Raw genomic sequence first — 23,601 nt, forward strand, 5'->3', positions numbered from 1 at the left:
CCTTCTTGCTGCTGACTGTTCCCTCTTGCCAGTGGCTCACCAGCACTGGGAGCAGGGACCAGCTTGCCCAGAACTTGAAGCTCCTGGGAAAAGGGGTCCTGACTTTAGGCACTGTAGGAAGCAAGCATGGCGTGTATGCCATTGGCCTTCAGAGGGTTTTGTTGTTGCTGATTTAAGAAAAGGGAAAACTAACATTTACTGAGTGCCTGGTACATCCCTGGCACAGTCCTATGTATTTAACATGCCATCTCATTTAATGTTCACAACAGCCCCATGAGGAGGAGGTATCATTATCCCACCTTGTAGACCAGGAAAGGAGAACCTTAGATGGCATGACTTGTGTAAGGTAACATAGGCAGGAAATTGCAGAGCCGAGATTTACACACAGGTCCGTTTGGCTCTCAAACCCATTTATCCAGCTGTCCTCCGAGTTCTTAGAGGAATGCACACAGTGTGTGTATACAGCATGCCCAGCCTTTCTGTCCTTATAGAAACTGTATCAAACCCGTACCTTCTGGAGGGAGAGGACTGGTGTGAAATTTAGAATTTATTAACACCATTAACTTTAAAAATTGAGCAGTATCTGGCTTCCATCCCTCATTTCAAATTGAATCACATAATGGGGATGAAAACATTGATTAGGGAGAAACTGTTTGTTAGAGGTAAAATTGTTTACCATGTAAATATGCTGCCATGTTCCATTATACATGACTTAGCATTTCAACATTTCATAATCTGTTACATTTAATTAGGCACAGTACATAAAGTATGCATCACAAGTAAACATGGGGAAACACAATGGCAAATTTTTCTAAGATTTGTGCTTCATAAATTTTCAGTTTAATTTCAATAATGATGTTTTAGTGTCAGCTGCTTCTTTCCAAACAAGTGCAGATCCTCTCCCTGACGCAGTTTATGCACGGAAGCAACGCCAAGGATGAACTACAAAGTTCTGCACTTCTGCCTCTTGGAGGCGGCCTTTAAGTAATAATTTTTCTCTTTTATTTAATGTTGTTATTAACACGATCAATAAATGTAGTGACAAAATTTGAAACGTAAGATACAATTAAAGCTAATTAATAAATTGGCTTTCAGTGACTGTAGAGACATTATAGATGGTTTAGCTTTTTATTTTGAACATGGAATTTTTCTTAGATGCAAAGCTGCTTGGGAAATTTCAGTGGCTTGAGATTTACAAATGTTTGATTTTAATTATTTTAAGAATTCTCAAACCTGTGTCAACCATGCCCTTCAGATAGAGTACAGGAATGGGATTGGTCACTCGTATAGCTCTGGGTCCCAGCAAAAGACCTGGCACTTAAACTCATAAAGATTGTTAAGTGACTTTCCAGTGCTTTTTCTGTTGTTGTTGTTAATTTATTCATTAAAATGTATATTTTTCTAATTTAAAAAATCCTAATACTTGCTGACCTGAAACAATTTGGATGATACCTGAAAACACAAGAAACACAAAAACAGAAATTACTTCTAAACCCCACTGTACATGATAGTCACATGTTAGTACATTTTTCCTGTGCTTGTGTGTATACCTGCGTCTATGTATGTCAGTGTTTGAGTATTTTTACCAAAATAAAAAAAAAGACTCATGGTGTATGAAAAGAAAAAAATGCCCTTTCTTCCTTTTTTATAATATATAATGAATATTTTCCCCTTGATTTGTCAATGAATATTTCCCCTCAACATGATCTTTAATAAATGATCATATTCCATTATACAAATGTGCTATAAATTTAGTCTCTCTCTCTTTCTATTAATAAGTAGGACTAAGGGGCCAGGCATGGTGGGGCAGTAGGACTGAGGGGCCAGCACTTTGGGAGGTAGGTGGATCACTTGAGCTCAGGAGTTCAAGACTACCCTGAGCAATATAGCAAAACCCTGTTTCTACAAAATATGTAAAAATTAGCCAGCCGTAGTGATGGGTACCTGTAGTCACAGCTGCTCAGGAGGCTGAGGTGGGAGGATCTCTTGAGCCTGGGAGGTTGAGGCTGCAGTGAGCCGTGGTTGTGCCACCACACTTCAGCCTGGGCAACAGAGCGAGACCCTGTCTCAACAAAAGAAAAAGTAGGACTGTAGTGGATATCTTTGTACATTTATCTGTAAATATTTTCTCAAGATAAGGTTTAGTAATCTGGGCAAAGGGTATGCTAATATTTGCTGGCTTACTCTCCAGAAAGGTTATGCTAAAAAATAAGTAAACTGTATCTACCCCCCTTAGGTTTATTTCTTTAATCTGAACTTAAAAGATCCTATAGCTGACAGATTTGTTGTCTGTGTAGCTACAAAAGGTCATTGTGACACATGGAAGTGGTTACCCAAATGAGTCTTTACGCATACCCAGTATGAGGGGTTCCCATGCTGTGCTCACATAGAGAAGTTAAAATGTAACCAGAGTTAGCCTGATCACTTAAGGCAGCACTCTGCAAACTTGGGGGGACGCATACTCTACAATGTAGCTGAAGGTTTTCCAAAGAGGACTCAGGTGTGCACGGTTTCAAGGTTTTCACTGGCCAGCTTTCCTTACGTATATGTGTACTCCTTCCTAAAATCCACCTGCCCCAGAAAGTGGCTGTGATGGAAGCATTGTATTGGTTTTCTTTTCCCTTCCTGCCCTTTCCTACCTGCCCTTTTCTCACTTTATGAAAGAAAGGGATACTCCCACCTGGTTCATTGCCCCGAAGTATGAGACCCTCTTGGGTGCCCAACAGAGCAATATGAAATATTGGTGATAACCAAACCTCCTTTAATCAGCACTGTACAACCACCCCACTCCCAATTAAGAAATGCATGTATGATGAAACCTACATTTGATGGTCAAAATAAGTATATTTTTATTTATCAAAATAAGTATTTGTATTGCTTTGATTAGTTTTAAACTAACTATAATGATAGTTTAGTCCAGAAGGAAATATTAAACATGTAGAGCCTTATAATTACAGGAAATAAAAACAATTTCAAATTTTCAATTTCCATATATTCCTTTTGTAGAGCATAAAAGCATATTGCATTAGGATAATATGGGAGAGAAATGAACTAGAAATACACTTTCAAGAACAAAAAGAAGAACATAAAATTTTAGACTTGAAGGGCAAGTTTATGGGTTTTTTTGTTTGTTTGTTTTGAGACAGAGTCTCACTCTGTTGACAGGCTGGAGTGCAGTGGCGTGATCTTGGCTTACTGCAGTCTCCGTCTCCCGGATTCAAGCAATTCCCCTGCCCCAGCCTCCTGAGTAGCTGGGACTACAGGCGTACACCACCATGCCTGGCTAATTTTTTGTATTTTAATAGAGACAAGGTTTCACCATATTGGCCAGGATGGTCTCAATCTCCTGACCTGGTGATCCGCCCGCCTCAGCCTCCCAAAGTGCTGGGATTACAGGGGTGAGCCACCATGCCTGGCCTATGTATTTTTTAAATGGATAATGGTATCAAACTGCTGTGCTATTTATATTTGGTTGGATACATTTTAAAGAATAGTGTTACAGTTTTATTTTAAGATATGACATACTGGAATAACACTGTTTACAACCATGTAGACTTACGAAAAATTGTAGATGCCAACTTGGAAAATGTGCAAGGAAGGAAAAATGTGTGAGAGGGTCCATGATTTTTAAAAATTAATTTAGGGGGAATTTTGCACAGCAAAAATGTGCAGACCAATGACCCTGGACAGGCACATGGATGGGAGGGCAGCCTCACTGGAACCCTTTCTGAACTCCACTGCTACAGCTCTCAGGCTCCGTTTCAGCTCTGTCCCCTGCACTCAGCAGTAACACCTGGGGAGAACCTGCGAGCCCCTCTTCAGGCTTTCCCTTGCCCAGAGCTTCTCCTCCTTTCTCTTCCTCAGCCAGAACCCACCAGCCCTTCAGGTGCTTTGCTCCTGCTCCTCCCCAGGTACCAATGCCTTCCCCACCTCACTGCCCGCTCCTTCCCCGACAGAAATGTTCTCTCAGATGCTACCTCTTGTAGAAAAACTTCTTGATTTTTCCTCTCCTTTTTCTGTAGAATGGGTTTCTCTTCCCTCTGTCACTATAAAAAGGGGGTTTAGAGGTTAAGAAGGGAAAAGGGAATTAAGTTACAGAAGAGATTAAAAGTTTCTGGGATCTCGGAGTGGTCCAGGGAGAGGGAGGCAGGCTTGCATTTTTGGCTTCTTTGTGGCCACATGAGCTATTAGAGTTTTCTGCTTCTGACCTGTGGAGTTTCAATAAAAGCACTATGGAATTGAATTGGATTGAAACGGAGGTCCCGTTCAAGTTTGACCTTGCCTCAGAAGCCTCCTCTGATTTCTCAGACCTGCTGGGATGTCTCTTCCTCCAAATCCCTGTTGCTTTTAGAGTCTGCACTGTGCGGTTCAGCATGAGATCATCACCATCCTGCAAGTTTTGCTAATTATTTTGAGTGGATAGCATTGCTTTTATAACCAGATTGTAAAGTCCAGGCAGGCAGGGGCCATGTGTTTATTTTTTCATCTCCCCACAGCACCTGGTACAGTATTGACTATAGCAGATGCTCGGTAAGCATTTCACAGTTGATTATTTAAAAAAGAAAAGCTGACGGGGCGTCCTAGGGCTGAATTCTAGATCCATCCCACTTTGCATCCCACTTCGGGCAACTTGTCTGTGGCCTGGATCTCTCGTTTCTTCCTTGATAAAATGTGAGTGATAGTAATAGCTAATAGTTACCAGGTAAATGGTATGTGCCAAAGCCGTTAATGCACCCAACAGTTCTGTGAGGAAGATACTACTATTTATATTGTTATTCTCATTTTATAGGAAAGGAAACACTAAAATAACTAAAACAATCTGTCCCAAGTCACTCAGCTTAGTAAATAGCAGAGTGTGAATTTGAAACCGGATTCTGAGTCCAAAGCACGTAACCATTATGTGATACTTCCCACATCTGACTCAACTCCCTCCAAGTCAGAGGTTTTAAGTGAGATAATGAGTAAAAGCTTTTTGAAGAAGGTAAAAAAGCTATGTAAAAGGTGAATCTACTTATTGTGTTATGTGGAAAGCATTTTTACTTTTAAAAGCAATTGGCAATCTATAGCTGAATCGCGTGGGGGAAATACATGGTTGTAGCATATGCGAGAGACCAGAGCCCTTTCTGGCTGCTCCTTGGCCTTGCAGAAAAGTTCCAGAAAATCAGCGGCCTGCATAATGTGCACTACTCATTCTCCTAATTACCAGAGGCTCGGTCTGGGGGCTGATAACAATGAACATCAGTAGAAGAGGGAGAGTACTTGTGCTTTTATTCTCATTTTTAATTGATCTTAAAATTCTTCCATGGCCCTTTGCCTTGGGCACAATCCAGAGTCATGAATCCTTGATATGCGGCTCAACAGAGAGGCACAGGACAGCGTAGTCCCTTTCCCTTCACCAATTTCCTGCCTGCGTTTCTATTCTGGGACCACTGTACAGACCATTCCAGTTCAGAGATGGAGCAAGCTCTGCTCGCCTTCATTCACTGCGCATACAGCCTGGCCCCACTGTGAGCTCTGTGCAGGAGGGGCCGCATGACCTGCAGCCTTTGAGGCTTCCTACTGGGTGAGCTTAGGGCTTCTTTTGCAACTAATTATATCCATCTGTTTTTAAAAGGTGAAAAAAAAATCCTGAATTTAGGTGTCGGTTGATACATTAATTACCCCATCTCAGTTGCAGCAGTGTGGTCTTAATAGCTGATTGCTGCAATACCCAAATCTGTAATATCAGAATGTGACGTGCATATTTTAATTTGAGAAATAGTTTAACATTTTTAGATATTCATTTAGATGTGGTTATGCAGGTTAAACATAACGTATGATCACTGCTTCTTTCATTGCTTCCAATTAAACCTTGCTTGTTAGTTTAACCTCTAGGTAATCCCATCAAACAATTGATGTCAAGGAAACAGTGCCCACAGTAGCTTCGGATGAGTGGCCATTAATTTTAATTGCCTTGATATTAAAGATTAAGAAGTATTGGGACTAGCAGAATAAAAACGATCTGATGTCAAGCAAATCCACTTGCTAAAGCTTCCCCAGGCTGCTGGTGATATTAAAATTTTACTGTGAGAATTAAATAAACCTTTATTAGTGATGACTGTTGTTTGATTGGTCCAGGGGTATGCATAAACAGAGGATTCTTACATATCTAGAGATGAGACCTTCGATGGTACAGAGATTCCTCAATTATGAAACTGTTAATAAAGCTGTAATCTGATTTTCCAGCCTAGGTTTCATTAATGTATTATAGCTTCTCTGATTGTCAAGGTAATATTAACTACAAAGTACTGAATCCAACAGAGAATTGTTTGGAAGAAGAGAATTCTAAGATGGGCCTTTGTTGCTAAATTCAGAGTTGGGGAATTTTCATTAATTATGCTTAAGAAATACCAGATTCCCTCTCAACCAAGACTATCCTCCTTTGCACTGTAGATATGTTCAATATTTAACTCTTTCTAAGGCCTGACAGTCTTAGTCAGAAAAGCTAGAGTGATAATTATGTATTAAAAGAGCTTTTTGCAAGCCAGCTCTAGGTCTGTCTCCTGAGCTGAGAGCATGCTTTGGGAAACATGAGGTAAGGTCAAAGAGAACGTGCTTTAACAAGCGTAATCAGAACCCATACCTTTATAGTCCTTTTCCAATCTTCATTTAGAACTTTTCTGTTCTTAGAATCACATAATTTTGGTATGGATTCTAATGGTCACTGAGGCTGATTTATCCTGGTGCAGAAATTCCTCCCAAGTATCTGTCTCCATCCTGCTCAAGGCCTGGGCACCACACCTGCATTGTCTCTGGCTTGTCCCTTTCCACTGACCTCCAGAGCTAGTCAGTGGCCAGATTCTGTCTGTTCCTCCTCCATGATATGTGCCCTCTCCACTCCTACTGCTCTGCCTGGCTCAGGCCCTCATGGCTTCCTCACTTATATACTCTCCTAACTTCCTCCTATTGCCACATCCTATGCAGTTATAATGCACACCTGCTGTGAGCATATGGGGCTCAAGGAAGGGAGGGCCAAGAAGGCTAATAGTAGGATGGAGAGGTCCCTTGGGGCTGAGCTTGAAGGCCTAATGTTGTGACAGTCCAGATGTTGGAAGTAGGACCAATGTGTGGGAAGGAAAGGGAACCAGATTGTAGTTCAGAATAAAGAGAACTATATACCCATTAGGACTATCCAACAATGGAGGCAGGGATTTTGTGAGGTAGTGAGTACCACATCTCTGGAGATGGAGAGATCAGGACCACAAAGAAAATATAGAGGAGGTGGCACAGACTTAGAGGACACCCGACTTCCTCTTAGACCTATTGAATTGGAAGTTGTGGCAGAACATTTATATGGAAATCTCTTTAAAAATGAGAACTCACTATAAATCTGGGAGTCATTCGGCCGGGTGCGGTGGCTCACGCCTGTAATCCCAGCACTTAGGAGGCCAAAGCGGGCGGATCACGAGGTCAGGAGATCGAGACCATCCTGGCTAACATGGTGAAACCCCGTCTCTACTAAAAATACAAAAATTAGCCAGGCACAGTGGCGGGTGCCTGTAGTCCCAGCTACTTGGGAGGCTGAGGCAGGAGAATGGCGTGAACCCAGGAGGCGGAGCTTGCAGTGAGCTGAGATAGCGCCACTGCAGTCCAGCCTGGGCGAAAGAGTGAGACTGTGTCTCAAAAAAAAAAATCTAGGAGTCATCCACACAGAGAGGATAATTGAAATTTTGAATATGGATAAGGTTGCTCTAGGTGCAAGAGAGAAGAGGGCCAAGAGCTGAGTCCTGGAGAAAACTCTCTGTCTCTGTCTCTCTCATGTATCAGGGAAGAGCAGATGTTGGAGGAGAAGGAGTATAATGTCACATACACCATGTAAAAGCCTGCTCTAGGCAAGAGGGGTGGTAATTACAAGTATCAGACACTGCTGAGAGGTCAAACTAGTCAGAGAGACAAGGCCATTGGATTTGGGACTGGTGTCATACCAGTATAACTACTCCCATCTATCACCTAGCCCTTGAAATTGTTCACATTAAAATGAGAAAATGTATGCAAGGTGCTCTGCATAATGGTCATTCACCAAATGATAGTTATTAGAGCCACTCTATTTGATATGAAGAAAAGAAGGGATACATACAGTCTTCTAGGGGGAAAAAAGATGGTGGAACAGAAACAGCTATAGGAAGTGCTGATCTGTAGCACATTTACTTCCTGATGGGCTTTGGCTTGTTTCTGTCTGACGAACCTATGCTCATGGTTGCTGCATGGGTCCTCGGCAAGTATGCCTGCATGTGTATATGTGCACATGTGTGCACATATCCCCAGGATGGACAGCATATGGGCAGCAGCAAGGCCAATGTTGTCTTCCTCACGTGGCTCCCTTGCCAGGGCTCTCTGCTCCTTCCAGAAGGATGAGTGCCACAGGTTGAAGAATGAGAATTCTATTTCCAAAGCAATTAAAGACTTGGCAGAGATGGTCAAAAGGGGTGCCCACAGTGTAAATTGGGTTGGAAGGCGTCAAACTACATACTACTCCTTAAGTCTCTTCAGGGCCCCTATGAATAGCTGTTAAGAATAATACCTTCAGGGTATTATTCAGTGACCCCACCCAGCCTGATATCACAGCAATATGCCCCTTTGACAGATTATTAAGAAATTATTGAAAAGTATTTTTAAACTGTCACTTTAATAAAAGAGAGGTCAGATCCTTTTATATAGTGAGTGGGTATACTTTCTTATAAATTGCCATGTGGCTTTTAGCTTCTTTATATAGCTCAATTACAGGTGCCTGAACACATTGTAACTCTGAGCCATGATTCTGGGGCTGAGTTCTGCTCCTTCAAGTGTGATGAAATCTGCCTGTTGCCCAGATCCTTTGTAGAAATCTCTCTTCCATTTGCACCGGCTGACATCATAAGAAGTTTGCAAAAGAAAGAAATGTATTCCACCTGATGACATTAGAGTTGCTCCTCTATGTTTGCATTTGACTTGGTTGGAATTACTTGAGTTTTCAAGTTGTGACCTTCCCACATGTTAACTGGCAGAGCTTGAGCAGCCATCTTGGCAGACATGCAGTATTTTCTAAGGCAGAAGACAAAGGGTTTTTTCATCCATTATTAATTGATGTTACTCTTTTCAGCAGACCAAACATGATTCTACTATACAGCTGCCAAAATTGTTCTAGACCCAAAAAAGAAGAAGTCGTTCATGTTCAAGTATTTCTTATTATTTACCTAACTTAGCAAATATTTCCTTCAGCTTTTCAGCCTGATTTTGGGGGCCTGATTATTTATATACTAATCGGTATATAGCAGTTGGGTATCTTTTATGAGCAGTGCTCCCTGCCATTTTGGTATTACTGTGGCCAACTCTAAGAAAGCAGCGTTATTCCAAAAGAATGTGAGAGTTTTGCCAAAAGAGAAAATAACGCCTAAAACCATTATGCATGATCCATAGGATGTGAGGTTGCAGGCTAGGAATTGTGTGTCTCCCAAGGTATTGCCTTGGTGTCCAACAGGTATTACTGGAATTTGATTACTTCTTCCTCTCTTCCCCTTCATCTCCACGTTCCTGCAATTTGTAGGTATCCAATTGGTTTGGCAACAAACGAATCAGGTACAAGAAGAATATTGGCAAGTTTCAGGAAGAAGCCAACCTCTATGCTGCAAAGACGGCCGTGACAGCTGCACACGCAGTAGCAGCAGCTGTGCAGAATAACCAGACCAATTCGCCCACCACACCAAATTCCGGTGCGTACTGGGAGCTCGCTCCCCAACTGGCCCCGGCAGCCTTATGCCACAATGCCCTGTCCCACAGGCCAGGAAACAAGAGCCATATTGAGGACAGAGTGGACTAAAAAGGAAGATTTATGCTCAAATGCAGGCTTGTTCTTGAGGTGGGTGAATGAGTGGAAGGCCAGAGCCTGTAAACCCACTCTTCACAGTGAATGCCACTCACTAGTAGATTATGGAACTTTTACACTTAGTAGTGGCTTTCAGTTCAGTAATTAGGCAGAGTGCTATCGCTCATGACTATTTTAGCTATCTCTTTCCAGATACCACTTTAGGGTCAGTAGTGGTCTGTGGAGAGTGAAATAGCAAATGTGGGAAATGCAGCAGTTGCTGTGTGTGAGGAAGCTGGAATGCTGGAGTGAAGCGCGGCAGTGCTTTCTGCCCAGTGCCGCTGTCCTTTCTCTGCCTTTCGGCAGCACTGTCTGAGCGGGGCTGACGGCATGCTTAGCAGGTGGATAGCTGTGAGGGTTATGGTGCTTAATACATGCATGCAAGATTCTTGGATCCTCGTCCGGTACATTTTGGCTGCATTTTATGTGACATTTATGAGGGGGTTAGAAATACTTTAAAATTTCAGGGAACTTGAATAACAATGAAAGATGTGCGGCTAGTCCAAACAGATGGACTTGAGTAGTAATTCCAGGGGCTTTTCTGAGAAGGCCTCTTAACTATATCTTTAGAAGTTCAGAAAGTAGGGGGTTTTTTGTTTGTTTTTTCTTGTCTCCTCGCCCCCCAGTTCTTTTTAATGGCACATAAAAACAGGTGAAAGGAGAGGGAGGTACATGCATAGCTAAGAAAGAGCTCCTGGAAAAGTCTCTTCTCTGGGTGGCTGTTCACCGTGACAGTTAGCCATGTTGACAAGCTTGTGTAATGACTAAATCCTGGAGATCAGTGGAAACAAGGGGAAGGGTCCAGGCCAGCTGCTGGGTGTTTTGGTTTATTTTTTCTTTTTAATTTATTTTGATTTGTCTCTTCGTTTTTGTTTTTGTTTTTTAAGTTTGGGCTTCCCCATTGATGGGACTTCTCCTAGATGTGGAGTGACTCACAGGACCCAACACTCTGGAGTTACTCTCCATCCTCTTAGATCTGGAAATGCTTTATGTTGTGCACAGCCTTTCCCTTCTGTACTTTTTCTCCTCTCCCTGCCTCTAGGTCTTTGAGGATTATGTGTGTAGCTCTCTGTTATTCAGCTACTTAACTCTTTCCTTTCCAGGTTCTTCTGGTTCTTTTAACCTCCCAAATTCTGGGGACATGTTCATGAACATGCAGAGTCTGAATGGGGATTCTTACCAAGGGTCCCAAGTCGGAGCCAATGTGCAATCACAGGTAGGAGAAATGCCCCAGTGGGGCCTTTCTAGCAGGGTAGGGTTTGGGCTCAAAACTCCTTCCTCTGACCCCATGGAAGTGGTCTACACATCCATGCAGAACCTGTGCTGGGTGCTTCCAAACGGGACCCATCTGCCCCACCATTTAATTTAATGAGAAGTCAAGTGAACAGTGACTTGTGATGATTCAAACCTGATAAACTTTGTGAATGCATTCGGCTCTGGCTTGAGCTCATGGAGAGGGATTGGGTGCATCTTAGTTTTGTCACAAAATAGAACAGAAAAATTGAGTGTGCCAGTGTGTATATGGTTTAAGAACGTGTTTCTGTTTCATTTCTTAAGTTAGAGTACAAAAACCTGAGTTCTTAAATTATAACTCTATAATTTCTACTCTTTTCTTGTCCTCTTAATTGAGAACAGAACTACTCATATAGTTTTTATACATCTAGATGTGTGTGTATGAGACATAGAGAAAGTGAGAGAGAGAGAGAGAAAGAGAGAGAGAGAGAGTTGAGATAATTCCATATACACAATTCTAAGTAGGTTTTCACCCACAGCCACATCCATTTGGTTGCTGTAGATGGAAGGTTGCATTGCCATGAAGATGTTATTGTTTGGCTGGTATGAAAAACAAAGACTTGTGAGTTTAAATATGCAAAGAATCGTTGAAATTCTGCCAGTCACATTTGATTGATAAATTTGTCTTTCATTGAAGATGTTAAACCCATGTGGCACACATAATGCAAATTATTTCCTTTTGTAAGTGATGACGTTTTAATAGATTTGGGATGATGAATTTTGTTTTGTCTCACTTCTAGGTGGATACCCTCCGTCATGTTATCAATCAGACGGGAGGCTACAGTGATGGCCTTGGAGGAAATTCACTGTACAGTCCACATAATTTAAATGTGAGTACTCCAGGGAGCCAGCTGTAGGAGAACAGTGTCAGGTAAACAGTGACTAATAAAGAAATTAATAGCCATTTGACCTGGCTTCTCATCTTCTTGGCAGGTAGGGAAGGCAGCGTCTTTGCTGCACTTTTATTTTAAGAACCTAAATGCTTGATGCTGCCTAGATACCTTTAGAAGTCCTCATAGATGCCCAGAAGTGGCTGGTGTCCTGTCATCAGCAGGGACTTAAGCATCAGCCCATTAAGACGCCATTTCCTACCATCAGTGCTGTGTTCCAGGGAGACAGTAGAAAACAGGTCATTTATCTTAGAACCAGGCAGCAGGAAAAATTCCCAAACGGAACTCAGGTGAAGGTGGTAAGTTTGGAGAATCCCAGGCAGACCAACAAACCAAGCTAAACAAATAATTGTGTTATTAAAAGCATCTTGCTGTATTGTCAGTGTGGGATGCACAACATATTTGACAATTTTAATTATGGAGGAAATAATTTTAACTTTTGTAACTACTTCACTACAACTTTACCTTTCCCTCCACTGACATGGATGGAAAATGGCAAAACACACAGCTCTGGAAAAGGGGGAAGGGGGCAGGGGAGCAGGTCATTGTGGTGGTGCTGCGGGGTGTGGTGGATGGAGTCTGGGGTTCTAGACTTAGGAAGGAAATTAACTGCTCAGCTCACGGTAGTAGACTCAGGAAGAAAATGTGCAAAATTCTCCCTTTTTAGGGCCTTGGCTTGGTATGAGAGTAAATATTAATGATTTAAAAAGTGATTGAGGATGTTCAATTGTAAAGGGAAAAAAGGACCATTAAATACTCAAATCTTTTACATTTGAAATGTCAAATCTTTCTTTTTGGGCTTATAAATAACTCATAATAACCCACAACAAACCATATAAAAAGGCTTTTAGTTGCATTTCTCCTTTTTCATTTAAGTGTTTTGAAATGCTTCAGAGAATGTGCGATATCCTTATCAACATGATAAAATATGAAACTGTGATTGCCTGCAGCATTTTACAGACATGAATTCCATCTTCACTGATGAGGCTTGATAAGGCACTGTTGTATAATACAGTGCATAATCTCAAACCACCAGAGTAAGGATTAATTTATTTTGAAAAAAAAAAGAATGCTTGCTGACAACCTCTCCTCCAGCTGCCACGCTGGGTAAAAATATTGTACATTTGTTGTTTATAAATTTGGATAAAAGAAGAATGATGTTTACTTCAGATGGAATATCTTTAGACCTGTATCTGTGTGAGAGTTTTTCTTTTCCTAAGTAGATTTTCATACCTGAGGGGGGAAACAGCTTACCTTTTAGAGAAGAGGATTTCTGAGAGTCCACCGAACACACATGAGCATGTCATTACCAACCTGGCAAAACAGAGGCTTTAAAACAATACCACCATAGCTTTTTTTTTTTTTTTTTAATACTGTTTCCTTTTGTTTTTCCTAACCTGAATTTGATATGCCTCAAGCCTGGAAAATCCTCTTCCCGTAGGGTCTGGTCATCTCTGTGGGGTTGTTAGGTCATAGAGGTAGAAAAGGTGCTTTGCATGCCAACTCTGCAGTCAATTAGAAGACAGGGAGTTCTCCAGGAACTGTGATCACGGGAGAAGAAACAATGGCTGCCACATGCTCATCTAGGAGCTGTATCCAGGCTGGGCAGGGAATCTAGACAGAGTTCTCAGCAGCCTGGCAGCCCAGGCCTGAAAAAGGGCATTTTGGATGGACTTGCAGAGGAAGTTGCAAGTAGATGTGAGGGAGGCAGGAGGCACCTTACGACCCACCCTGACATTGGTGTGGGAGGTCTGGTTCTGGGGGCAGCATGGAGGCAGAGGGTGGTTGGTGCAGCAGGCACAGGGAGCCAGCTCACCCTCGCCTCCTCTCCAGAAAGGCCTGCCCCGTCACTTCCACTCAGTGTTCCCCAACTCACGAGGCTGGCACCTCCCTATTCTTGACTGACATAAAAATATGTAGCGACAAGCTGTCTGCCACAGCAGAAATCTGATCAGACATTGATTTCAGCAATTGCCACTATAGGCCAAGACATAAGGCAAATTTGTTTCTGAGTACGGTTATTGCTGCTGCAGGTCTGAGGCAGGGAGGGCCAGCAGCATGTGGAAGGTGGGAGCAACATCCCAAATAGGAGCCTCAGCCACAGATAATTGGAATACAGATTTTAACAGTGTGGGCTGCTCTGCGGCTCATGCATTTTCATTCTGGAAGATCCTGTTTGGAGGGAAATTCTGGCCTTCACTTTCCAAGGGTTACAGTAGCTGGCTGTCAGGCGTGTATGGAAAAAGGGTGGGCAACTGCTTCTCTGTGGAAATGATGATTAAGCCGGGGTGAAGTTTAGACTTCATGGAGCCCAGGGTTTCACTGAGGCATTGCATTGAGCTTCTCCACTGCTCCCTTCTTAAGAAATTTCTTTTTGAGTCACTTTAGTTTTACCAGCAGATCAAAGGCCGAGCTTGATGCCAGCATGGGCCTCACTGAAGCCCTTCTTCAGCATGTTGATTTATTGCCAAGTCTTTACTTGATGGGATGGATTTGTTTTACATGCATTTAATCCCACTTTAACACATGCTGCCAACTCCTGCCACAGTGGGTTTAGAAAATACATTTTGCTAATGCATCTCTGCTCTCATGTTGTCATCTGGGTGTTTTAAATTGGGGAGTAGAATTAATATGTAGACGTGCACCCGTTGAACTGTGTTTCTCCTTTCAGGCTAATGGAGGCTGGCAGGACGCAACAACTCCATCTTCTGTGACTTCTCCTACAGAAGGCCCAGGAAGTGTGCACTCGGATACCTCTAACTAATCTCTGGCCACACTTTTCCCTGAGCTGACATGCCTTGATAAGTGCATTCAGAGCAATAGGAGGAAAAGGAAAGCGTTTTTGTAGCCCACCATCTACAGCTTTACTGTAAAACCTCGTCTTATTAGAGAACTTGGTAAATCTGTTTTTTAAGGAATCATAATCATTTGTATTTATACTTAAAAACACACAATGTTAAAAAAAAAAAAAAGCACTTTATCCAATTAGGCCAAGATTTAACATTGTTGACAGTCCTGTAGCTATTTTATCATAATTTATTATCAATATTTTACATTAATGGTTTCACAGTTGCCAATTACTTGGCCTTAAGGGTAAAAAGTACAATATACACTAAACCTCAACCATTAAAGCAGATGCAAAAATTCACCTCACCTAAATTGAACTTCTTGCATATTTCCATTACTGACTTGGATTGTCTTTCTTTCATATCACTAATGGAGTTGGAATAAAGAGCTGTTTGGCTATCCCTGTTAATGATGGTTGTGTTTAAGAATCTTTCTCGTCACGTTTGTGTTCAGAACTCTTATGTTATAATTAGATCAGAGACTGGTAGCATCGTTTCTCTCTCTGAAAGCACCAGTGCCCAGAGTCTGCTCGGTAATACAATTATGGATCCAGATCGTTCTGAGAGACGAAGATACTTGCTGCTGATAGAGGTGAAAACGAGATCGATCCGTCTGGGGTTTTACGGTGTGCACTGGGTGCTGCACAGACTTGTCAAGGTTTGCTACGTCCTCTGGGCATCCGCAAAAGGCCCTGCTCTCTGGAGTGTTGTATATAGTGTAGCAAAAGAGTATTTATACATCCCACCAATCAAAACACAGCTTTATTACCTCATGCGAACTCATACAAACCAATAGAATTTCAACATGTTCTGTAGCTTAGAGTGCTCACTTACTACCTCTGAACAATACGCTGTAGTTTGTCTCTTTCTTATCTTTTTGCATCTTGTAATTAACTCTTTGTTTCCCTTCATAAAATGTAATGTACATTGTAATCTTTTAAAAGAAAAATCAGGGTTGCATTTGCAACTTTTAAAAAACCGAGAGTGGAAACATTGGGTCTTAATTCAACACGGGATCAGTAAAACTGTTGTAAATACTGAGAAACATTTTGAATGTTCTTCATCTTATTACTAATCCATGCAAAAAAAAAAAAGCAGCGACTAATTGTGATGCATTCAGATTTCAGTATTCAGTACTGTATATTTCACCCTGTGTAATGGGGCCCCCTCTCCTTTCTCTCTTTTTGTATTGTATGCGATTCTCAAACGGATTGAGTCATGAAAATAATTTGTGGCAGTGATTCTAATGTATTAAAAACGTTTCGTGTTCCTTTCTAACTGGATTACACCCTGGATTGAAAAAGTCTTCCTCGTGGTAGTTATATGTAGTTTCAAACATGAATAAACTTTTTGCTTTCATGATTAAATGTTGATGCAGTTTCTTACTTCACTATTTGAGCCAGCCAAGTGCAGGCAGAGGAGAAACTGCACCCAGCACCAGGCCTGGGAGTGTAACTGCCTGCCTGTCGGAGACCACTCTGAGATGACGGTGAGGCTGGGAGGGAAGGAACAGCTGCTGTTGAGTGTGCAGGCGCCATGCCACCTACTGAACCATCGTTAGGAGTCCTCACTTGATCCTGATGTGCTCAGTAACACTGCAAGGAAAACTCCCCATTTTCATAGATTAGGCAACTGAAGCTCAGAAAACTTAAGTGAATGCCAAAAGGTCACAGACCTAGGACAGCAAGGGGTCACACCTTGAACCCAGGTCTCTGCCCTCAGCTCACACTCTCCTGACCTAGTGATGCCTTTGGCACTTGTTAGATGGATTTTTTTTTTTTTTTTGAGATGGAGTCTCACTCACTGCAGCGTAAAACTCCTGGGTTCAAGCGATCTTCCTGCCTCAGCTTCCTGAGTGGCTAGGACTACAGGTGTACACCACCATGCCTGGCTAATTTTTTTTTTTTTGTAGAGACATGGCTTGCTATGTTGCCTAGGCTGGTCTCAAACTCCTGGCCTCAGGCAATCCTCCTACCTTGGCCTCCTGGAGCTCTGGGATTACGGGTGTGAGCCACTGGACCCAACTGAAAAGATTTTTTTTTTAAGTTCACTTATTTTTCTTTTTTAGAGATGGGTTCTGACTGTGTTGTCCAGGCTGGTCTTGAACTTCTGAGCTCGAGCAGTCCTCCTGCCTTGGCTTCCCAAAGTGTTGGGATTACCGGTGTGAGCCACTGCATCTGGCACACATTTGCATCTTCACCTTTAACTTCTTTACAGTTAAAGACTAACAAGTTTGGAAAGAATGGACCTCAGATGCCACTGAAAAAACAGAATCCCTGCAATATTCAACATACCTTCTTAAACTCTAAATTTGTAATCTAAGACCAATTAAAAATATTTTAACTGGATTTAACGTTTGTTTTCTTCAAATTGTTAGAAATTCCATATGTTTACATATACATCTGTTGCTAATATCTAAATCTTTATAATAAAAGAGGTCAATGGCAGGTAATTGGCCTGTTTACTATATCTCAAGGAAACTGACTCACAGGAAATCAGATTAATGTTAATTAGTTGCAGCAAATTGTCTATGATAGATATAACTGTTTGACTCTTTCAGTTGGTAAAGCCAGGCAAAACAAGATCGAGGGCCACCATTCCCATTAATCTCCAGGCAGTTACACTGTGAGGGTAAACTTTATAATATAGATTGCCCTCCAAAGCCGTCCTCCCTCACTTGGTGCTCAGCCTGCCTGTAGGAATTGCTCCCATGGCTAAATAATTATTTGCATGATTCAATTAGCTTGTGGGTCAGCCTTTCTCATCTTTGTAAATAAAACAATATATGCTATGTGGTTTTGCAAAAATATACTGTGGGAACATAATACATATGCACACCCAAATTCATCTTTAACATTCCAAAGCAGACACTTCCTCAGAACCGCCTTGAGTCTCACCTTGGACCAGTGTGTGGAGAGAAGCACACGCCAGTGCTTATAGGAGATTCACACGTTGACTAGCAACCCTTGAGGGAATTATGGGTGTCTCCGTTATCCTAGGGAGGCTGAAATGAAAATAGCAGTGTTCTTCCTATGTGCTGTGTTAGGAAGCATGTGCACGTTTTCTCTTTTCACTCCTCACCACCTCTCTGGGAGGGTAGACGCATCCTCACTTCATAGGTGAGGAAACTGGGCCATCACACAGGCCCTCTGGCCCAGCCTCTGGTGTCCCCTGGGGTTTGTAAAGCTCTCCAGACATTGAGACGGTGCGGGCATGTTTCACTCCAAATTGGGCAAAATCAGTCATTGATTTTAATAGATTTTCACCAGGTACCTTTTCTGCGTCAAGCAGTGGGTTAGAGGCTAGACTCAGAAATGAGTAAAACCAGACCCCACCTGCTGACCCAGCCCTTCTTGCTCAAGAAGCCAACACTTAGGGAGAGCATCGGAAAGCCTGGTGGGACTGGAGAAGTGGGGGTCCCAAAACCTATTACAAGATCAAAGAGAATAACAACAGGAAACTGCCAGAAATACCCAGTCACGGGCGAAGGGGCCTGTCCACATACCGCTCGATGCACAAGAACCCGTGTCCTTACTTGGGAGTACATGTGTGTTCACAAGCATGTGGAGCCCAAGGGCCTGTGCAGCTGTCCACGTGGGGATGGGTATCAGGCTTCTGATTGGGGTGCACAAGTGGTGTGGGAGTCTCCTAAATCTGTTGGACCAGGTGGCCTTGCAAACCACGTTAGGGCTGTTCTGTAGCCCCCAGACCAAACAATGTCCATGTGCCATTCCCTGGCCAGAAGTGGGGGTGGGAGGGGGTGGCATTCCAGAGAAGTGAAGAAGTAACATTGGGCTGAGTCTCCCAGGCGGGAGGGTGAAATGTGTGCTGGTGCCAGGAGAAAGGGTCCTCCCCTGTGGGCCAGCCCCCCACCAAGCACCTCCCACACAGCATCTCATTTAATGCCTGTGGAGTCCCACGAGGGGTGCTATTATCTCATTTTCCCATGGGAATCTGGGGCTCAAAGAAGCGACACCATCTGTCCAGAGCTGGGGTTTGCCCTGTGAAGTCCCCATGTGCCACATTCAGCAGCTACTAGTATCAGACAGGCTCTGGTGAACTTGGGCCATCAGGCCTCCAGTATGAGGTCCCGTCTAGGGGGAGGTGACCAGGGAAATCGTCCCTGCTTGTGGCTTTCCTGCCCATGCCTCAGTTGCCAGGGCCACCTGAATATGAGTGTCCAGTTGTGTTTGTGTGTGTGTGTGTGTGTGTGTGGCATGCATCACAGACTGTGTGTGTGTGTGTGTGTGTGTGTGTGTGGTGCTATCTGTGTCCACGGATCATGAGGTTGGAGGTGAGAAACAGGAAGACCCCTTTTTCTCTGGCTGCGCTGGGCTGGGCCTGGCACTAATGGGGGCAAACAGAGCACCTCCCTGGGAGGGCAGCTGTCACAGTGAAGCTTCTGGAGCCCAGCAGCATGGATTTGAATCCTGGCTCTGCCTCCTACCAGCTGAAGTTCTGAGTGCAGGCCTGGGCACATTCTCCACGTGTACTTTATCATGGGTAGAATTCTGCCTGGGCTTCAGTGTGTATCCGTGTCCCCATGGGTGTCTTCCCAAGTCCCAGGCTCTGCCCCGCTCAGATCTGGCCCCAGTCTTCTTAGCTCTCCTGGCCAGACAACCAGCTCTGGGTTTGAACAGATCTCACTCCATGTTCTGGAGCCCAAAAGATGTGGGTTTTTTTTTCATTTTATTTAATTAATTTATTTTTTTTGAGACAGAGCCTCGATCTTGTCTAGGCTGGAGTGCAGTGGTGCAATCTCAACTCATTGCAAACTCCACCTCCCAGGTTCAAGTGATTCTCCTCCCTCAGCCTCCTGAGTAGCTGGGACTCAGGAGTCCCACCTACTCCTGCCACCACACCTGGCTAATTTTTTGTATTTTTAGTAGATACAGGGTTTCACCATGTTGGCCAGGCTGGTCTCGAACTCCTGACCTCAGGCAATCCACACCCCTCGGCCTCCCAAAGTGCTGAGATTATAGGCGTGAGCCACCGCGCCCGGCCCTGATGCGGATTTGAATCCTAGCTTTGCCTCCTACCAGCTGTGTAATCTTGGGCAAGAGACTTAAGGAAGGAGCCTGTCCCCTCATTCCCTGTTCTTGGAACGTCCTTCTGTACCCTCTCCCCTGGTGACTACCTGTCCTTTAAGGCCAAGCCCAGATCACTGTGCCCTCCGGCAGAGCCCAGCCCTGCCATTCCCCTTGTGCAGCACTTTTTATCCCTACTGGGCATCCCAGCAGAGGCCCTACAGAGTTGGGAAAGGGAGGAGCTGGGAAGGAGGGAGCAGGGGGCATGGGGAAGGGTACATCAGAGAAGCTACAGAGGCAGGAGGCAGGAGATGCTTGCTCTTTAGCTGGTCCCAGACTCCCTCTTGAAATGCTCACAGCAGCCTCCCATGGAAGGTGCAATTATCATCTTCATTTCACAGATAGGGAGACTGAAGCCACTTGGCCAAATACACACAGAGCCAGAATGTCAGTCTGAAGCCTAAACTCACACTTTTTTTTTTTTTTTTGAGATGGAGTTTCGCTCTTGTTTCCTAGGCTGGAGTACAATGGCGTGATCTCAGCTCACTGCAACCTCCACCTCTTGGGTTCTAGCGATTCTCCTGCCTCAGCCTCCTGAGTAGTTGGGATTACAGGCACGTGCCACCACATCGGGCTAATATTTTTTTTGTTTTGTTTTGTTTTGTTTTGTTTTAGTAGAGGTGGGGTTTCACCATGTTGGTCAGGCTGGTCTTGAACTCCTGACCTCAGGTGATCCGCCTGCCTTGGCCTCCCAAAGTGCTGGGATTACAGGCGTGAGCCACCGCGCCTGGCCAACTCACATTCTTATTCCTTCGTGCCTTGATATCTTGTCAGTGTCTCTTTCTCATCATGCTGGGTCTGCAGGTTCACTATGAGCCTTAGGCAGGGCAGAGCGGAGAAGGGGAAGAATGCCGGTCTCCTCCCAACACCCCATCAGAGCCATTGGTGCCTCTCCCCAGCAGCTGAGGATCCCAGAGGCACCCTCAGGAAGGCTGCTGTGTCCACAGATGCTTCTGGCCAGCAGTAGGCCTGCAACTGCTCCCTGCTGAGCCCAGCAACCCAGCCCATGGACAACCAGCACAACCACTCCCAGCCTGATGACTTGGCTGTGGCAGACTCAGCCATGTGCAGGTGGCCTGCTTCCGTCTGGGCACCACCAAATGTACTGCCAGGAGCCACACCTCACGGCCAAGTGGGTACAGCCCCTTCACAGAGACAAAGAATGGATGCCCGGGGCAGTGTGACCTCACAGCTAGGAAGCACTGTGGCTTAACACTGATGAATATGGGCTCTTGAGTGAAACTACCCAGGGTTGAATCCAGGCCCTGCCTCCTATCAGCTGTGTGTCCTTGGGCAAGTCACGTAACCTCCCTGTGCCTCAGTCTCCTCCTCTGTCAAGCACCTGCCTCCTGGCATCGCAGGGTAGATCACGCAAGTTGGTCCAGATGAAGCCCTTCGAGGCTGGCTGCTCTTATTCTCTATCTACAACCTGCCCTGTGGGGGTGATTTGCACTGGGGTTCCAGCTTGCACAGACGCCATGTGGCTCTTGCAAGTCCCCGGTCACCCACCGTGGATAAAACCCAGGTCTTCTGACACCCTGGTGGATGCATCTTTCTCCAACTGTGAAGAACCCGAGCACAGAGTCAGGCCAGGTCCTGCCACTCACCTGCTGTGCGATCTCGCCCGTGGGATTTCTTCTCTCTGCAGCCTCAGTTTTCTCATCTGTAAAATGAAGACTTTGTTCTCACTTAACTCGTAGGGCTGTTGTAAAGATTGAGTGAGCTGCCGCACGCAATGGCGCCTGGCCAGGGATGGGGTGCGTTTTCTTGTTGTTATTGCTACACTGTGCCCCAGGTCACAAGGGGATGCCCGTCTCCAGCCCCTCCGGCTGGAATGATTACTTCTGGTCAGCCACAGGGTTACCAGGGCATGTCAACGGCCAAGTGAAGGTCCTGGGGGTGGCGCAGCCTCTTCAGCCCACCTACTCCAGCCTGCCACCCCCTACCCCTCAAGGCTGGCCTGAGGCCGAGGCCTCACTTCTCACTGCCATCTCAGGAGATAATAAAAGACTGATTCTTTTTTCCTGGTAAAATTTCAGCAGAAAGTGTACGCATCATTAAATATGGAAATCCAGAATTTTATTAGCAATCTGCTAGATCTGAACTGACGCCAATTAAACAAAAAAGATATCATTTATAAAAAGGCAGAGTTCAACTTGTATTAAATATGAAATGCAATTTTCTCCTGGTTTTGATTTATTACTGGTGGTCCATTGTTCAAAGAAGCATGTTATATTTCAATAGAGAAATATTGTTTATTCATTAATATTTTAAAACGGGCTTATTGCTGTGCATGGCTCTCACCGAATGAAACTTATGATTTAAAACATGAATTAATAAACACATTTGAAAGTGTTAGACGAGATCACAACCTCTCATTTTTCATTTTCCGGGGAGCATATTAAATTTTTATAATTCTGCATCTACAGTTTTTTCTTTTAAATAAAGATGCAGATTCCGAATTACTCTGCTAATTTCAGGTAACCAGGAGCGAAAAGCAATATCGTAGGGACTGGTGTCAGAATCACAGAATCCCCAAGAAGATGCTCAGGTTTATTTTTGTAATATTCATAAATCAAAATAAATGAGCTTTGTGCAGGAGGCAGCGTTCATGCGCGTGAGGTGCCGACTGGAGTGGGCCTCTGCATCGGGGCTGTCTATGTGTGCAGGTGGGTTGGGTGCATCGATGCTCACATGTGTCACATGCACAGAAACACACACGCATCACCCTAGCTGCTTGAGTGTGTGCAATCTGAATGCATCTCAGTTTTTTGGTTCAATGTTCAATTATTTATTGAGCACCTACTGTGTGCCAAGCCATGCTGGTTACTGAGGATAAGCAGGTGACAGCAGGATTTCCTTGCCCTTCTCCCACACAGCTGCTGGAGCCACCTCTCCCCCAGGACCTTGGGGGATCTTGAGTTCCCCACAGTCCCTTGAAACACCTTAAACAATGCCTTGTTTCTGGTGAGCTCTTGGGAAATATTTGTTGCTGAGCGAATAGACTGGAAGCATAGGGAAGAGAGAGATCTTTACAGGCTGGAGGTAAAGAAGAGCTTCTGCAAACACGAGTTGAATTAGACCAGGAGAAAGGCACAGCCAGAGCTGGGCACGGTGCCTCACATCTGTAGTCCCAGCATTTCGAGAGGGTGAGGTGGGAGGATCTTTTGAGCCCAAGAGTTTGAGACAAGCCTGAGCAACATGGTAAAACCCCATGTTTACAAAAAATACAGAAATTAACCAGACATGGTGGTGCACGCCTGTAGTCCCAGCTACTCAGGAGGCTGAAGTGGGAGGATCACCTGAGCCTGGGAGGTCAAGACTGAGGTGAGCCAAAACGGTTGGAAGAAATGGAGTCAGGAGAGAGGGGTGTGTCCTGAGGACAGGGAGGAACTTCCATCTATGGAGTACCCTTTGCACCGACAGCTCACACCCTGCGCGGCCCCTGCTGATCCCAACTTACTGCTGCCTTCCAAACTCACTATGAGACATGTGCTGTCATGAACCCATTTTATAGTGGAGGCAGCAGAGGCCTGAGAGGGTAAAGATTCGCACGCAAGGTCTCAGAGTCAGTAAGTAGCTTGCCTTTGGGTCTAGGTCTGGGG

The 23,601-nt window shown here is 44.2% G+C and overlaps 1 protein-coding gene across 2 annotated transcripts in view; it reads left to right on the forward strand.

The window, feature by feature from the left end:
* The window catches only part of PBX3 (PBX homeobox 3), a 226,915-nt gene extending 210,639 nt beyond the window's left edge, over positions 1 to 16,276 (forward strand). The window contains exons 6-9 of one of the 2 annotated variants that reach the window (XM_030817826.1): positions 9,563 to 9,728; positions 10,984 to 11,096; positions 11,914 to 12,003; positions 14,735 to 16,276. In XM_030817826.1, coding sequence (XP_030673686.1) covers positions 9,563 to 9,728; positions 10,984 to 11,096; positions 11,914 to 12,003; positions 14,735 to 14,827 — 462 coding nt within the window. In that variant the 3' untranslated portion in view covers positions 14,828 to 16,276. The remainder of the gene's footprint in view (positions 1 to 9,562; positions 9,729 to 10,983; positions 11,097 to 11,913; positions 12,004 to 14,734) is intronic. The other variant, XM_030817827.1, reaches the window with a different exon arrangement.
* The last annotated feature ends 7,325 nt before the right edge of the window (positions 16,277 to 23,601 follow it).

This window comes from Nomascus leucogenys, chromosome 8 (assembly GCF_006542625.1).
Source record: "Nomascus leucogenys isolate Asia chromosome 8, Asia_NLE_v1, whole genome shotgun sequence".
In the NCBI taxonomy this organism is placed as follows: domain Eukaryota; kingdom Metazoa; phylum Chordata; class Mammalia; order Primates; family Hylobatidae; genus Nomascus; species Nomascus leucogenys.